Source organism: Ailuropoda melanoleuca, chromosome 10, assembly GCF_002007445.2.
Source record: "Ailuropoda melanoleuca isolate Jingjing chromosome 10, ASM200744v2, whole genome shotgun sequence".
Lineage (NCBI taxonomy): Eukaryota > Metazoa > Chordata > Mammalia > Carnivora > Ursidae > Ailuropoda > Ailuropoda melanoleuca.
Genome location: NC_048227.1, coordinates 83,744,035 through 83,761,192, shown reverse-complemented (window position 1 = coordinate 83,761,192; position 17,158 = coordinate 83,744,035). Strand labels below are relative to the sequence as shown.

Sequence of the window (17,158 nt, the reverse complement as noted above, 5' to 3'; positions counted from 1 at the left end):
TTTGTCTTTTCAAGCCTCTCTCTACTCCTCTCTCCTGCATTCCTTTTCTGCCCTGCATGAGGAGGGCAGGAACATTTGGAGGGGCACAGGGCACAGACCTAATGTCTCTTGGGAATGGGACAGGTGGACCCTTCCCACTCCTGTCTGGGCCTTGGTGTCCCCTCGGTTGAACAATGCCCTGCCCTCATAACATTCACCAAGTTCTCTTACTACATGGGGATGGGACACATGTCCGCTGTCCGGGTGTACCTCAAAATGAAGCTATTTGGGAAACATGGCCTTACTATTCGGGTCTCTTTCTCTCACCATTTGTAAACAGAAAACATCAAAATCTGTTCTTAAATAATTTATTTTTTAATATTGAGTTTTGGGAAAAGTTACACATATTTAGGAAAGCTTGAAGGAATCCAACAGAGTAAACAGCTCTCTATTAAGGACAACTAAATGTGCAAATTTCAAATGCTTTCTATAATAAGTATAAATAATTCCATTTTTTCACATTAAGAATGAAAATATTGAGACACACAAAATATTAAAATATCGACTTTAGAAGAACTGGATGAACACTGAAGTTTATTTGATATCTTTAGAAAAAAATTATTAAGATGTCCAGGAAATAGACTTAATGGCACTTGAGGTGGCAAACATGTCAGGCAACACCAGGAAAGGCTGTGTAGAGTTATAGATTGCTAATATTTTCAGGTCATAAGTTACAACAAAAAAAAAAAAAAAAAAAAAAAAAGGCAGCCTTTACCTCTGGGGACAATGTTTTTCCCCCTTTTTTTCTAGAAAAAGTATGGCAGCAACACAAAGCAAATAGAGAATCTGCAGGCCAAGGACAGAAAGAAATTTCCTTATGCTCATGGTCACAGAGTTTTGCTGTCCGAGCACTAAGGTGCCACTGGTTGTGAGGTCACTGCCAGCACCCCAGGACACAGCGTTAACAGCAAATAGAACCATCATTAAAGGTCACATCTTCCCGGTGACCTTCTCCAATCTCATCCCCATTCCTTCCCAATCTTATTTCTAAGGAGGTAGGATATTCAAGGCATCTGTCTACTGTGGAGAGCAGTTTTGGTTTTTGTTTTTCTGTCTGGCTAGCAAGGGGCTCTGACCCAAGTTTCATTAAGAAGCATGAGCTTTTAATGAATATCCCTTTGATGCAATTCCTTCTTTCTTAGGGAAGACAACCACATCACATCACAGAGACCAAATCCCCAAGGTACGCAGTGCCCTCCTGAAAGAGGACTTAATAGGAATATGTTATTTCGACACTACAGCAAGCACTTTACCCAGAGCAGAAGAAACGTCTTCATTTAAATAACCTTGAAGTTTGAAATAAAATAAATAAAGTGAATTACATAGACACAATAGGGAGTTCACTCTAACAAGGCAGCTGGTTGAATTCATGCTAGCTGTATACAGATGGCGCCCCAACAACAACCAGAAAATAGGTTATTATTCAGTCTTCCTACTTACATCTCTAGGGCCGTGTTTCAACATAATAAAAAAAATTCCCTCATACATAATATAAGGGTACAATATATATGTACACATTTTTATGCACGCCTCAGTTCTGGCTAACTTCTTCAGGAGTGAAGACAGTGACAACCACAAGGGTCACACATCTTCCCACTAGAATATTCAGACTTTTTCCAAGGTGCATACTGTAAAGAGCAGCTGGTTTGCTTTTCAGTGTGAACTGATTCGGCCTCAGCAGCCTCAGAACCACAGTCTGCGTGGCTCTGTGTCCGCCGCGTCCGCCGGACAGGAACGAGGCGGCAGGGAAAGGCTGTTCCCCGCTGACACTCTGGCTCCGGCCGGCCGTTCTCCCTGAGCTTCTGAACCTGCGGCAGAGCACCTGTGGGCGCGGCGGGCCAGCTCCCTGGCTCCGAGCCAGGCCCCCGTGGGGCGCGCGGGGGGACAGCTGGGGGCATCTTCTCCCTTCTCTCCCGAGACCATGAAGCTGTCCCGGCACACATTCCATGTCCATGAAGTTCCCGGCCTTCCGCGTGGCAGGCAGCGAGGAGCAGCAGCAGCCCCGATGGGGACCGGGCTAGAGCGGACACACCATGGGCTGCCAGTCCCTGGCCTCGCTCTCGCTCCGAGGCCCCCGGGGCAGGCCGGCCGCGACGGCGCCCCGAGCTTCTCTCTGCTCCCCTGCTCGAGGCCGCCCGCAGCTCCCTGCTGGGCATCGCAGTACGTAGGGGCCAGCACCACGCCGGCTAAGGCTCGCGGTCCCCCGTGGCCCGGCCGGCCCGCCGCATCCGTCAGCCGTACAGCTGCTTGAACTGGAAGCACTCATTGCAGTAGCCGCTGCACTTGGCGTTGCCGAAGTGATCACAGGCAGGGGCGCGGCAGCGTTGTTTGGGGGGCTCCTCGGGAACTGGCTCGCTCCGGTGGGCCCCCGGACCCACTCGCAGGCCCAGGTGCTGGCACTCCATGCAGAGCTCCTCGCTGCGGCAGGCCAGGATGTTCTTGCAGGAGGCCCGGGCGCACTTGGGCCTCGAGGTGCTCGCTGTGCTCCGAGGCGCGTCTCTGCGCTGGCTGGATCTCTGAGTGGAAAGAGCAGAGAACACTGTTGGCCCCACTGCTCAGGGAGAGCACCAGGCAACCCCGTCTGACAGCACGGGTGGTCCCAAGAACTCTGCGGGCTGGAGAGCAGCCGCCTGACCCAGGGAACCAGAGCTCCCTGTGCTGTGACTGGGAGCTGGCCAAGGACGCTTCCTCCCAGTCCCATGACAGCAGGCCTGGCCCCTGGAGGCCGAGGGCGACCACCCAGGGGCCTCCGAACCCTGGCCCAGCTCGCCTCCGCTTGCATGAATAATAAGCTGCCCTTCTCGAGACAGATTCCCTACCATTCTCTAAACAACAGGGGAGGCAACCACCAGCCAAAGTTTGCTTTTCTTACATGCCATTGTGTGGGGGCACCCGGGCTGCTGCCTCCCCCCTGCGTCTGGGGATAAAGGATTACTTCCACTCACGCCTGTGCTGCTACTAACCAATCAGAAGTCTCTGCTCAGCATCCGGCTTTTCGGAGACTCCAAGAGGTTTTATTCTATGACTGACCTGCTTTACTTTTTAAATGAATTCTAGAGCACACTTAGGCCATGAACATCAAGAATAGCTGCTGCACTTCCAACGCCGGGGGCCACAGTGACTTCTCCCCCCACCCCCTCAGGTTCTTTCCCGGAACTTGGCACGGGGGAACGTCTGCTTGTCTGGGCTCCAGCGAGAGGGCTGGCCCAATGGGGGAGGGCAAGTACCTCAAAATGTCTCACCAGTTGCTCTTCGGTCCTTTTTGCTTCATGAAATCTCTGACTCTGAGCTTCGATGAAACACTTCTGACAGTATCCTTCAAACACGGTGCTTCCCAGGGTGCCACATTCCCTCCCCAGGCAGGGGACAGCGTTCTGGAACCTGGGGGCCGTGGGACTGGCTTTCGTGGAGGCAGTGACAAAATCTAAAAGAGAGTTGGAGCTCATCAGTGCCACGTGTGGTCTCTAAGCAGAGAGAGAGACACCGCTGTGGGACAGACAGACAGGTTCTGGATACAGGTTAGGGCAGCCTGGACTGTGCGTATGTGAGCATAACCTTTTCTAAATTCAGCCAAAGGAAAAACAATAATGCCATTACCGAAACATCTTTGACTTTACAAGCCTCTCGCTTTTGAACATGCCACACTGGCGAGGCATAGGAACAGAAAAGGCAGAGACACTAACTGCCCGTCTGTCCCTCTGCAAACGAGAGATTTCTAAAACCACCCGTGTTTTCTCACAGTGTCAGCGGAGACCTCCCCCTCTCCAGCTACTGCCCTTCAGCTTTGGATTTTTCTCTATTACACCTACGTGTCCAAAGAAGTCTTGTTTAAACTCTATCACACAAAGGCCAGACACTGAATGACCTCGTGAAGACAAATTCTATGAACTCTATCTAAGAGGGGCTGTAGGGCTTTGGAAGGTGGTTTTCTGTGTCTTTCGCCTTCATGTGACTGTCCCTCTGGGCCAGCCACTCTCTCCCCCACTGCCCAGAGCTGCTCTGTTGCAGCTGGGGAGTAAAACTGCATCTAGCCCAGGGGTTTAGAAACGGGGGTTAGGAGTCCATCCTGTCACTCACGCTTGTTTTCTCTGTACTCGATGAAACACAGCGTGCAGAAGCCTTTGTTTTCTGGAGTCCCAAAATACATGCAGCCGGCTTTCCTGCACTTGCTCGTCCCCATCCTGTCCCCTGGAGTCCGTGTAGCCTGAGAGAGGCAGCCAGAGGGAGCCTCGGTCCCGGCTCTGCGGCAAGAATGTGGGGAGAGACTCTGGATGAGCTGTGAGGGGTCTGACTTAGACCTCTGGTGACAGGAAGGAGGGACACTGGAGCTGAGGTCCGAGGAGGGCTCTGCCGTAGTCCTTTTGAAGCAAGTACTGCAGATTCCATTAAACGTCCTGGTGACGTCCTGCAGGCAGGCTCGGCACTTACCGGGGTCCAAGTGCCTCGTGCTGTCCGAGGGGTGGCCCGCGTTAAGCTGCCGGGCGTTGTGGCAGCGCTCACAAAATCCGTTGTGCTGCACGTTCAGCGTGAAAGGGCAGCCGGGGCTCCTGCACTTCATAGCAGTGGTCTCGCTGAACAGGAAGAGGCTGGGCGCCGTTGGAGGGGCCGAATGAGGCCCCCCAGCTGGCTCCTTGGGGCTCCAGTCCATGGGCTCACAGGCCTCCCCCCGGGAGGCCCCAAGAGCCATGCCGGGGAGCACCTCGGGGCCTGGCTTGGAGTGCAGCTTTGAGGATTTGTTCTGGGTCTTTTGCCGCCTCTCTGAGCACTCATGGCACAGAGGCTGGGTGTTCACGGACATGAAGAAAGGACAGTTGGGTGTTTCACATTTTACGTCCATAAGAGAAAGCTGGGGAACGGAAGGCTCCAAAGGGTTCTGAGCACGCATCTCTCTCCGCTCCTGCTCGCTGTTCTCCTGCCATTTCTTGTACTCGTGCTGGACAAGTTCAAAGTAATCGTCTACCAGATTTATTTCTTTGGGTAAGTTGGCTTCATCTAGCCTGAAGACCAAAAGGAAAAACATGAGACTACACACAAACAGACACACACACACACACACGCTTTCACATCATGAGCTCATAGGGCAAACTTGTAGAATGTGGATTATGGCAATGACTTGATAACCCATCACTGAAATGCAGGGTCATATGATTAAGAGTCCGCACCTCCAACACGGCACAGTCTAGTACCGCTAAGAAGATTTCGCTACTTCAAGAATCACAGTCTTACTTAATCAACTTGGTCCACCCCAAATGACCGATACTTCTAAAGAAAGGGCTCTTCTGGGGATGCCTCTACAGTGGGTTACTCTATTCCTCTTTTATTTTTTTTTAATTTTTATTTTTTTTTAAAGATTTTATTTATTCATTCGACAGAGATAGAGACAGCCAGCGAGAGAGGGAACACAAGCAGGCGGAGTGGGAGAGGAAGAAGCAGGCTCACAGCAGAGGAGCCTGATGTGGGGCTCGATCCCATAATGCCGGGATCACGCCCTGAGCCGAAGGCAGACGCTCAACCGCTGTGCCACCCAGGTGCCCCTCTATTCCTCTTTTAAAAAGTCACTTTTCTTTTTAACGTCTCAGAGATCAAACTTCTCGTAAAACATTATGTTGGGTGTTCATTTGGGACTAGTCTGTGTTACAGTTCAAATCACCGAAGGACCTTGTTGCCTATATTTCAGTTATTAATCTTAAACTCGTGCCTGGTCTCTATCCACATGAACCACCCCGCACAGTGACTGAGCAGCGACGCACCCACAGGTGCGTCCATGGACTTCTGAGCCTCCGTCACATGTCCGCCTCCACAATGAGAAACTGATTCTCCTATGCCTCCATGGTCCCCTCTGCTCTATCTCAAGTCCTAACAAACAGGTATCTCTCCAACAGAAAGCCAGTGTTTATGATCTGGATACGTGCACAACATGCGCTCTGGGTCTCTCCTCCACCTTCCACGTGGCAAAAACCCTATGGCTGCCACATACACACAGTCTACAACCCCGTCTGTTGTCTGCTGTGTCTGTCCTCACCCATAAGCCAAGAGAAAAAGGTGTTTCCAAGAATTTTCACTTGCTAGCCTAGGACTAGGGCAATTGAACAAAACGCAGCAAAACTATCTTTGGTTTAATATACTCAAAAGCCACAGTTCTGACTGTCAGCATCCAGATACGCAGGGAAGTCACCATGGAGAAATTCCTCGTTCCCAGGTGAAACTCAAGTTAGTACGGCCTCTGGTCATCCTCTCTGATTCATGTACACCGCTCTGAATTTGTTTCACATGGGAGGAAACTGGCTTCAAATAACATTATGGTGGAGCTCTGGGGTGGCATCAGCTTATATGGCCGAAGTAAAACGGCTGAAGATGGCAAAGGACAGAGCAAAGGATAAACTCTTACTTCGCGGCATTGATCAAGTGGGTGGTGCCATGGTCCCAGCCCTGGACAGGGATTTCAATCACCATCAGGTATTCTTTCAAGAGCTTTTCCTTCATCTCATTTTCAGGATCTGTCAAAAAGTGAACTTTTAAGTCTTCAAATCTTCCTCGCTCTCTGTTAACAAGTGGAACGGCTCGGATTTCTGAGGGAAAAAAAAATACCATAAGCGACACATGATTCTACTAAATGAGATTATGTGTGAGGCCGCATATATAACGATCACATTTCGAAAACACAGAAAGGATACAATGAAAGGGTGGAAAAGTATCATCCAGCCACAGCCAAACTCAGATGGGGAAGAAAAACACTAAACTCTAACATAAAAGGCTTTGTTCTGGAAGGTCAGAGAATATTAGCCAGCCTGGAGGCAGTGGATCTCGTCAGATAAATTGCCACACTTCAGAATCACACTGATCTGAGTCTGAATCCTGACTTTGCCACTAGCAAGCTCTGTGACATCAGGCAGGTTACTGAACCTCTCTGAGCTTCAAGGGTCTCGTCCGTAAAACAAAGCTCACAGGGCTTACAGTCCACAGGGATGCCGAGAGGATGAAATAAAGTGAGATGATGTCCCTAAAGCACTTCTCACCCTGCCTCTTGCAGAGGAAGCTATCATAGTAATAGCTACCCTGACATTTAGCTGCTCCACGCCAGGGCTCTGTGGGCCTTACTCCGTCATGTATCAAAGGGCGGTAGTCACGTGTATACCTACATCTCCCACTTGCAACTAAGCTGTGGAAAGTGCTTCCAAGCCTTAGGCAAAAATAGTGGGATTACTGTCATTGCATTACTGTTGATAATCAGGCAAATGACAGAACACTGTACTCACATAAAAATAATTAAAAAACATAAATGAGGCCAGAGGTCCCCAAAGAGCCCGATGTTCAGTGGGAACAGGGCGTCCCAGTATCTACCAGCAGTTACAAACGTGAATCCACGCTCAGCATTCTTACCAGGTCCACTGTCCTTCAGAGTCACCAGGGGTACAAAGTGCTGGCTGTCATAGCCGAGAATGATGGGGTATCGGTAGCACTCCTGGGCTGGCCAGTGGAGAGGCAGGTAAATCCCGCCCACCTTCAAGGGAGCGAAATTGGAACCCGATTCCAAACTTCTCAGCATTTTGTCTGTTTAGGGAAAGAGCAAGAGAAATAAGGCCCTCAGGTGATTTCCATCGAATTCCCTTCAGCTTCTATCGTGCGTGACTTGGGGTCTTTTCCTGAGAGCTAAAGCATTACGGCCAAGCAGCACGTGAATACAAATAAGCAACCTGCAGGGATCTCACCTGAAATGACAATGATGGGCCTTCTGAGGATGTTGCAAAGGACAAATATGTGTATTTCTTCCAGTGAGTTATACTGAAGTCCACCTCGGGCCACAGGTGTGTCTGTTGATGCCATTTTGACAAGGCTGTCCCACTCATCCGTCCAATTCTAAGGAGAAGTGGGTAAAGGGAAAATCATGATTGAATGTACTATGCATTAAAAACTGAGTCTGACTTTGCTTTACAATTATTCATTTATATAACTCAGCTTACTTTTCCCCTTTCTGGAAATCATCGTTCAAATGATCACCCTTTTTTCCCCATTTTGGTTTTCTTCCTTTACTATTTTCCACTATAAGGCCAACTTAAAAGCGGGGGAGGATGGGGACAGCACCTGCTTTCAAAAAAAATCCCTGATGAGGCATAACACCAAAGCCCCTTATCCAAATGTACACAAAAATTCCAAGCCCGTGACTGAGAATGGTGAGCCCCATGTCTGAGTCTGACTGGCAGGCTCAGTCAAGCATGCAAAGGGTGATCAGATTGGAAAGCAACCAAAGCACCATAGGAAAGGCCGTGAGCAGAAGCCCTTCTGCTCAACAGAAGAGATCCACAGCTGGGAATCTGCTGCCTGGAAGCCTCCCAGAAGTGACAAAAGCCTCAGGTTCACCCCACAGGAGCTTTCTGGTGTTTTCCATGGACTATGCTTTGCTTAGCCAAGTTCATGTGACCTAGTACATCATATGTTCCTTGAGAGCAGGGGCTGGCCAGAGAGACCCTTCACCTACCAGGGAGCTCTAGCGATAGATACTTACTGGGGGAACATTTGTTAACATACCCGAGTGTCGTAGCAAAGCCCCGTTTCCACAAATTCCTGAGATTTAAGGGACTCCAGCTGCCACCGGAATTTGAAGTTGCGTGTATCTGTCTCCTTGAGAGTGCTGAAGAGCGCCTTCCTCAGGACCAAGTCTGTGTCCTGAACACCCCACATGTACTGAGAAGCAGCATGCATGAGGCAGTTTCCATCACCTGAGGACAGAAGCCACACACATCAAAGGCCGAGCATAGGTTTGCAGAATGCACCAGCCCTGCTGCTGCTACGGGGACCCAACAGGGCGTGTGAGAGATGCAAACGGTTTACTTTCTTAGTCCAATGGCCAACTGAGAACATTTCACAAGCTGATGGTGGCTTTGAGGAAAAAAACCATTCTTTTCACTCTTATTTTTAATGACTGACACCAAGAGAGCAAAGGGGCCAGGGACTGATTATCAGGGGACCTTGGTTCTAGCCTGACTTGCCTTAACTGGTTTAGGTGTGACCTTGGGGGAAATTCCTCAGCATCTGAGTGTTGTTTTTTTTTCACTTTGTGAAATGAGAGTATTGGATTATGATCTCTAAAGTCCATTGCATTCCAGTATTCCTTGATGTTTTGCCCAAGACACTGGCACTGTCACTGTCACTCTGAAGCTCTGGAGAGAACACACAGGGCAATATGCACAAAGCAGGAAGCTGCCTGGGCTCGGTTTACTAGACAGGGACGGTCTGGCTATGACTCAGTGGTAAATGACTTGACCATTCCACTGAGGCCTCTGGGGCCTGGGAGTTTCCTCTCCTGGTTTGTAAAGTGGGATGGAGGACACCGCATTATCTCCTCAGCCTGCCTTTGAGCATTGTGAGAAACAGGTCCAATTTTACCATTAGTTTATTACTTTCACAGGTTAAAACCTACAATTCAGGACACAGACTTTTTTCCCAACCTCCATGCAATAAACATTTCGGGGAATGTTTAATACCAAAAAAGTCAACACCTTAATATCTCGTGGCCAAGTACACCACTGTTTTTATGCAGAAGAGGTCAACTAATTTCTTACATTACTCTACAAGCAGGGTTATCAACGCTTTTTGAAATTTTATATCAAATCTTAAGTACAGTCAAACTGTAAAAAACAAAAACAAAACAACAAAGAAAACTCCTCAATCATATATATCCAGAGCTAGTATCCCTGCAACTCACACATATGGAAAGACGAGCTAAGTCAGTCTTCACAAGAATGAACGAAAAAAGATCGCTCAGCCTTTTGTCTTGGCAGAAGTGTGGCAACAATTGCATTCTGTTGAAATTTCCCCTTTGCAAAATCTAGAGCAAAGATAAGGCTTTTTTTCTTCTTCTTGCGCTTACTTTCAGTTCTTTATTGAGATGCACCAGTACAAAATTCCCTAAGCAACATCTGGAATTCCCCAGTGCTAAGTTATTTGACTAGCAATTGAGCAACAGCTATTGTACTTTTTGTTCTGGTGTGTAGACATTTAAACTGCGAAGGGCGCCCTGGACTTTCCAAGTGGGTGTGGTCAGGGTGAGCTGGAATAGGGCTACTCATTATACAAGTGAAATCGCGGCAGCCAATAGACGCTGGAATTTTTCACATGAAGTTTCAATTTTATACCACCTACTCCCTTCCTCATTCACCGCAGTCTCATATCCTCAAATGCAAACTTGTGAATCACCCCCTCCCCAAATAGACCACTGACTTTGTAGAACCCTCCTAGAGGGGAAGGGTTAAAAAAAAAAAGGTGTTTAATAAAAGCCAGAGAGTAAAAGTCACTTTGTCTATTCCCCCTCCCCTAAATATCTTTTCTTCCTTTTCCAGAATTTTAAGGAATTTTCTTGAAAGTGGGGAAATAAGAGGATCTGAGCTCCCACATTCCTTTTTCCAAGAAAATGTTATCAAAATGCACTTGCTTTTGTGGCTTTATTTATAGCATGAATCCTTGTTGACTTTAATGACAGATCTTTGCAAAACAAGTGTTTACTATTTATATCCATTATTTTCTTAAGGAGTAAGTTCAACCTAAAATGTCAGTTAATTCTGTTAATGATAAGGTTTTCCTCTTCCTACCACATCTCTAGTTTGGCAGAATCTGTTTCCAACTCTCCCAGAGTTCACTCCGTTTCTTTTTTGTAACAAAATGGGAGAGAGTTAAAACCACAAACTGTCAGGAATATAAACCCCTTGATGATGACTTAACATAATTACCCACTTCTACGCATCGCTTGATTTAAGGCCAAGAAAAATGTAAACACTAGCTCTCCCCAGTTTTCATTCTACCTTTGTTTCTAAGAATCTGTGCTTCAAAAGTAGAGGCAAGATGTTGAAATAATGCACAAGAACCCTTCCCCCCCCCCCCCCCCNCCCCCTCCCCCCGCCACCCCCAGGAACACCGCAAAATACCTATCTCCAATCACTCCACGCTACCCAACTCAAAAATGGCCACAGTTAATGCACAAAGTTAATTAATACTCTTATCCTCTCACTGTCAACAAGGATTTCTGTGCTTGGATGTATTATTTTAATCGAGGTGGTCTTAAAGAAGGACTGTTACTTAAATAAGAACCTGGTTCCTGCCCTCTTCTAGACTATAAGCATTAATTGATTGTGGCAGTCTCCTTGCTTCTTGTAATAATTAGCGACATTATAATGAAGGTTTATGTATCTGCATGAAACAGTGTGCTTGGCCATGATACACATACTCTTGCTCAAAGGAAATAATCAAAAAACAAAACAATAAAGTTTAGAACAGCAAACAGTTCCTAGTGGTAAAGGACCACTGGGCAGATACAGATAGCAAGAAATTCAGAACTAGGAATCCCTAAAAATAATGAAGAAAAGGTCTAAAGTCTGTGCTAAAAATCTCGAGTATCTTTCTACTTCATGTCACGGGACCAAAGCCAACAGAACCTAGGTCAGGGAGAGGCAGACAGAAGCCACTCACTGGCTAAGCCATAAAATGTCATCAATTCAAGATGTGCAAGGTCGTCATTACTAGCATTTTCTAATGAGAGTGGCAAACGATAGTAATACTAGTTTTCACACCACGCTTTTCTTTTTGAACTTAAAGGCTTTTAATGTTTCCATTACTGGCCAGGAAAGGGTATTTTACAAATGATTACACAAACAGCCACAAAAATTAGATACCTAAGTCCTCCAGTGGGAGGCACGGTGTTTAGAAAAGCACCCTCCAGCCGCAGTGGCTCTGTTAATACGCACAATTAACAAAATATCCTTCATAAAAAGGTTGAAAAACAAGCTTGCTTTTATCACATGCCTTTTATAGAGGATTCTTTGCTAAGGGGTCTATGCTCTCAAGAGACTTGAGTTTGGGCCAGTGCTATCAAAAATGAAGGAACAGGGAACCTGCGCTGTGGGTGCCAAGCCTTAGACGAGAGCTTCTTACCATTCGTTTTCAGAGCCACCAGCTTCCTGACTTCCCGACACCAGTTGAGCCTCTTCTGGCTTTCAAGGGAGTCCTGGATGTTTCTGTCAATGAGAGCTTTGTGGATGATCTCCCGAAATTGTGGACAAAACTGGCAAGTTCTGAACATTTCTAGTGTGTATCGGTGCATGGATTTAAAATGGTGAATGATCCCATTGGTAGGCTTAAATATATCTTCTGGAGTTCTCTCTCGTATCTTCACAGCTTTCCGCATGTTGCTCAGATACAAAGCCTGGGGAAGGAGTTGTTCAGCCATTGTGCTCTGTAAGACCTGAAGAGGAGGGGAGCAAAACCCATTCCGTTAGCCCGACTCTGAGGACCACTCCTAAATACCTGCCTGCAGGAAACCCCGGGGTTTGAGCTTGTCATTACCCTCATCTGTAGGCAAAAGATCTTAGTCACCTCATCTCCCAGGATACTAGCTGGCCCCCAAGATTAACTCACACTGGACTGTTCTAAGTTACATCACTTTTAAAGATTAGTCTAAACAAGAGAAGGAAGGCGGGGAGTGGGTGCTGAGGAGGAGGGGAATAACCCGTATTTTCAGTAACGTCTGTCAGGGAGCCAAGCCTATCTGTCAGCGACAGGTACTGCACCTCATAACCAACAAGTTCCCATCCCATTCTCGTGCCACTCTGACACAGCCCCTGGATCTCAGGAGCTCTGGATGCCAGTGGCGGCCACAAGGCGGCCCTGACAAGTCTGTAGCTCCTCCCCTAAGACCACTGCTCAGCAACCCCTGCTCTCAGGCAAAGCCTTGATTTATCTCTTTTAAGCGCTCCCTCTCTATACAGCAAAGTAAATGTTTTGTGAAAAATCTTGCAATTTTACGTTGTCACCTAGGCCGCTGATCAGAGTTTGCTCTTCAGCCCCAAAGAGAAATACTTACAAAGAGTTCATTTATAAAATGTATTATAATATTTTTAAGGTTAAAAACTGAATAAGCCTATCTCCAGTAAGATGCTTTGCAATTTTAAGAGCAAACAATAAGTCTTTCGGAACCTCTCCATTGAACTTTACAACATCAGAATAAGAAATAGAATTTTAACAATAATAGAAGAATCAATTTTTAAGAGCTTTCAACTTTCAACACTTTCAAGAGCAGGCAGTAGAGTTCCATTATTCCAACTCAAGTGCCAACCACATTTATTACCATGCTCCAGGTACCAACACTCAGATGCATTTCCCACCCCGTCTTCACCCTGCAATCTTCAAGCATAATCCACTGCTGGAAGGAAATGAAAGTCTGGAAGCAGGCAAGGGAAGATGGCCAGGGGGACACTCAGGACAAATGAAGGAAGCAGGGGGCAAAACCCACCATCTACAACCCATGCCAACAGCCTGGGATGTTGTGAATTGACACGACATGGGATCCTTGCAGTGTGGAGCTGTGTGGAAAGCCAGCTGTCACTCACAAGCCTTAGCAGGGTCCCTTACCACACATCTTGGTTTCCAAGATGAAGACAAAGATGGTTTCAGAGCCTGAACATATTCCCCAGGAAGTTTCATGGCAATTGTTAATCTCACTCCTGTATCCTACTATTTGCCAGGGCAAGCTTTTAGTTGAGGAAGACCTTAAACCTATGTAAGAGTGACAAAAAACCTAGCTTTTTAGGGAAGCCATTCCTAGGTGGGTCTAGGCTCTCTTAAAGTCATTGATGAAGTGGTTTAAATTCTTGTGGTCCACTCAAAGTAGAGAAGGTGGACTAGATGACCACAAGGTTGCTTTCTGGTGATAGTTTTGGATCAGGATTCCTAATCTGATTGCCAGTGAGGCCTGGGAGAAGTAATTCTCTGGGTCAGTTGGTAATCTTTCCTTTGACGTCAGCCATTCCCTGAAGGTGGAACTGGGCAAAATTATAGCAGGACCACAAGCACAATGAGGGGATAAAAACATTACACCGTTTCCACTTGGTGGCATGGCCAAAGTCTCTCAATGTCACTCATTCATCTGTCCATCACTCAAAAAGCACTGCCTGCCCACCTACTGAAGGTTGAGTGTCATGCTTGATGCTGGGGCTAAAAATCCAAGGTGGCCTTATTCCCTGTCTGCAGCCAAAACAACAGAAGGACAGGCCCTGCTCAGGTTCCACACCATCGAGGGCAGACAGCTTTGCCTAGACGCCAGATATTCTTCCTAACACCTGCCCCTTGCTATTCCCACAACACTACCCCTGTGGCTCTAGTGCCTGCTCTCAGAGGAGAAGAGGCGGGAAGTAAAAAGATTTGAAACAAACTAGGTGTTGCCTTTTTGTTTTTCTAAGCCTTCTATTATTCTCTTCTCACTAAAAGATTTTTCTGCTAAGACCTCAAATAGTGAGAGCTGTAAGCCGTAAGCAAGACATGCAAATGTCAGTACCACATAGCCCAGGGTCATCTCATTCATAGGTTTAGCCTTGCACTGACTGCAGAATCGCCTCCTTAAAAGAATCAAAACCCACCATCCAAATTCCCAGTTCTTGGACTTCTCCACATCTAAGATTAAAGAATAAATTTCCCTGACCTGTGATTGTAACGTCCTTACAGGTAAAGACATACGCTATCACCCTTAACATTTCTTTTACACTTGTTACCTCACTGACTTTTTATCAACAAATGCCTCATCGAATTTTGGGAATGTCTCCCTCCCAAACTTCGAAAACTGTACAAAGAACCATAAAAATCAAAGCAGCACCTCAGACAATGAGAATGGAACTGGGTGCTCAATAATTGGGGGCACTAGGGCTATGGTCCAGAGGACTGCTGAATGGACAACGGTTCTCCCCAAATGCTGCCCTGAGACACCTGACCAGCCACCAGCTTTCCAAGGAAAGAAGATCAGAGGCAGGGAGAACTGAAAACAAAGCGGTCTCAAAAGAGCTGAGCTCCTTCCTTACTTAATACCACTGCTTTCCTGAGAGGCCAGGTGGCAGGATGTGGGACGACCCGGGCTGACAAAGACTGTCTGACTGTGGGCTAGGGGCTGTGGCAGGGGCCTGCAGATCCCTGTAAACTGGAGCACCCGAAAAGCAGGCCAACGACCCACTTTAACATGCACACTTCTCTTCCAGCGCTGCCACTGAAGATCAACACTGTCCCTCGACCCCACCCACCTCCCTGCACTTCACTCCGTGTATCTGCAAACTGTCTCTGGACAGGCTGGGTGGCGGAGTCCCCCACCCCCGCCGGGTTTTGTGGCCTCCCGACATCCCACCCGCGGTGGGCTGCTTCTGCACAATCTGGAAAGAAGCCACATTGGTTCTGCGAGGTCGACGTGGCCAACAGCATCCAGAGTTCGATTTAAAAATAAAAAAGGCACGAAAAGGAGCAAAGCACCAAGAACCACCCGACCTGGGAGTCCGGAGGCTACTCGCCAGCAGTCTGCTGCAGCTTAAGTTCTTTGCAGGATTTAAAAGGAACAGCTGGCTGGAGGATTCCAGAGCTGTCACCCCAACATCTGGCGCGGCGACCTCGACTCCTAGCATTTCAAAACCTACAGTGGCCACGAACAGCCAACAAATTTCCCTCCAGGACCGTTGCAAAACCCATGGCAGGTAGACGAGGCCAGCCCGGGAGTCGCTGCCAATTCCGCACCCGCAGCCCTGGCCCCGCGAACCCGGTGGCCGACGGCAAGGGGACGCAGCAGTTACCTATCCCGGCCGCGCGATCCTCTTCGGAAGTCCCAAGTCCGGGTCAGGGCAGGCGCGCGCCGCAGGCGGGGGTCGGGGCCGCGCGGAGGAGGCGCCCCATGGACGCCGGGGCTCGGCGCTCGCTCGCTGGGCCGGCTGGGGGTGTGGATCGCGCCCGCTGCCGCCCCGCCGCCNNGCAGGGGGCGCGGGAGGCGCGGCACGCAGGAGGCGAGCGGCGCCCCGCCCCGTCCCGCTCCGCCCCGTCCCGCCCCCCGCGCGAGAAACTCCTGAGCTCCGCCCCCGGGTGTCCCCGCGTGAGTCACCTGGGCATTTCGGAAGCTGGCCCAACGTCACATCCATGTGGAAATCGCGGTGATGGGAACTGGAAATGAAATAGGTTCTTTTTTCTCAGCCGTTTTTCTGCAGAAAATCACCAACTGTGGAGAACAAGAAGGGAAATAATAAAGAAAGAAAACCCTAAAAACCACCCGGGCGTCCAGGACTGCAGGCTTCGGGTCGGGTTTGAGAAGCTGGGGCTGTGCACGTGATGAGCTCGTAGGGGAGCGCCCTACTCTGGGCCCCAGTGGGGATTTCGAGAAAAAGAAGCGGTCACGGCCCTTTGTCGGTCCCCACCCCAGCGTTCCCGCCACCCAGACCCCAGGCTGGTGGAGGTGACATCCCGAGGCCCCGCAGCCTTGAAATTTGCAGGGGCAAAACCAATCTTAGGTGAAATTAAGAATCAGAGCAACTATCAGCCCTGTCCTGCGCTTAATTGATTTCCCCTTCTCCATTTCTGCTCAGGTGACGCCATGTTCAGGTAGCATTTCAGTTTAGAAATCATTTCTAGTTCGTTACTATCCTTTACATGTCTCTCTAAGACCCTACTAGGAGTTCTTTTATTTATTTTTTAGTTTTTAAAAAAATATTTTATTTACTAATTTGACAGCGAGAGAGAGAGGCAGGCAGAGGGAGAGGGAGAAGGTTCCCCGCTTAGCAGAGAGCCAGATGTGGGGGGCTCCATCCCACGACCCTGAGATCATGACCTGAGCGGAAGGCAGACGATTAAGTTACTGAGCCACCCAGGTGCCCCTAGGAGTTCTTTTAGATGAACTGACAGTTGGTTCATGCCAAGGTGCCAAAGGCTGATAGTACTTTTTACCCACCCACCATCCCTACGCCTTATTAAATAGTGTGGTAACCCACTGTCTACCCAAAGGACGTCCTGTGGAAACAGGTATCAGGCACCTGGGCAGTGGAGGTGCATGAACTGCAGAGCGAGAGGCAGGCACTTTTACTGTCTAGAAGTCCCCCTAGGCCCATTTCTCAGTATAGCTAAACTAGAACCAGATTGAAACATTCTGGGCATTATCCCCTTCTGACTTCACTACGCTTGTCAGGCCTTGTATCTCAGCTTTGGAATTAGAAAAATATGCTTCCCTCTCCAGTAAGGACCTGCGGAGACCGGGATGGGGGCTGGGCAGAGGGTGGCACTTTTTTGGCAGAGGGAGACTTAAAGCAGAGAGTTGGTAGTGGTCAAGTTTCCAAGGCTG

The 17,158-nt window shown here is 48.4% G+C and overlaps 1 protein-coding gene across 3 annotated transcripts; it reads right to left on the bottom strand.

Annotated features, from left to right (window-relative positions):
* Window positions 1–556: 556 nt before the first annotated feature.
* On the bottom strand, window positions 557–15,796 carry TNFAIP3 (TNF alpha induced protein 3). Of its 3 annotated transcripts, none has more exons than XM_011219537.3 (9): window positions 15,630–15,796; window positions 11,962–12,271; window positions 8,566–8,756; window positions 7,749–7,896; window positions 7,420–7,590; window positions 6,428–6,608; window positions 4,117–5,036; window positions 3,267–3,463; window positions 557–2,555 (listed from the first exon to the last, which is right to left on the bottom strand). In XM_011219537.3, the coding sequence occupies exons 2-9, from the start codon at window positions 12,254–12,256 to the stop codon at window positions 2,271–2,273; spliced, it is 2,388 nt and encodes a 795-aa protein (XP_011217839.1). In that variant the 5' UTR covers window positions 12,257–12,271; window positions 15,630–15,796; the 3' UTR covers window positions 557–2,270. The 3 variants fall into 3 exon arrangements, with proteins under 3 accessions (XP_011217839.1, XP_002915133.1, XP_034525087.1); XM_002915087.4 differs by having other exon boundaries at window positions 3,282–3,463; XM_034669196.1 differs by having other exon boundaries at window positions 4,468–5,036.
* Between the last annotated feature and the right edge of the window lie 1,362 nt (window positions 15,797–17,158).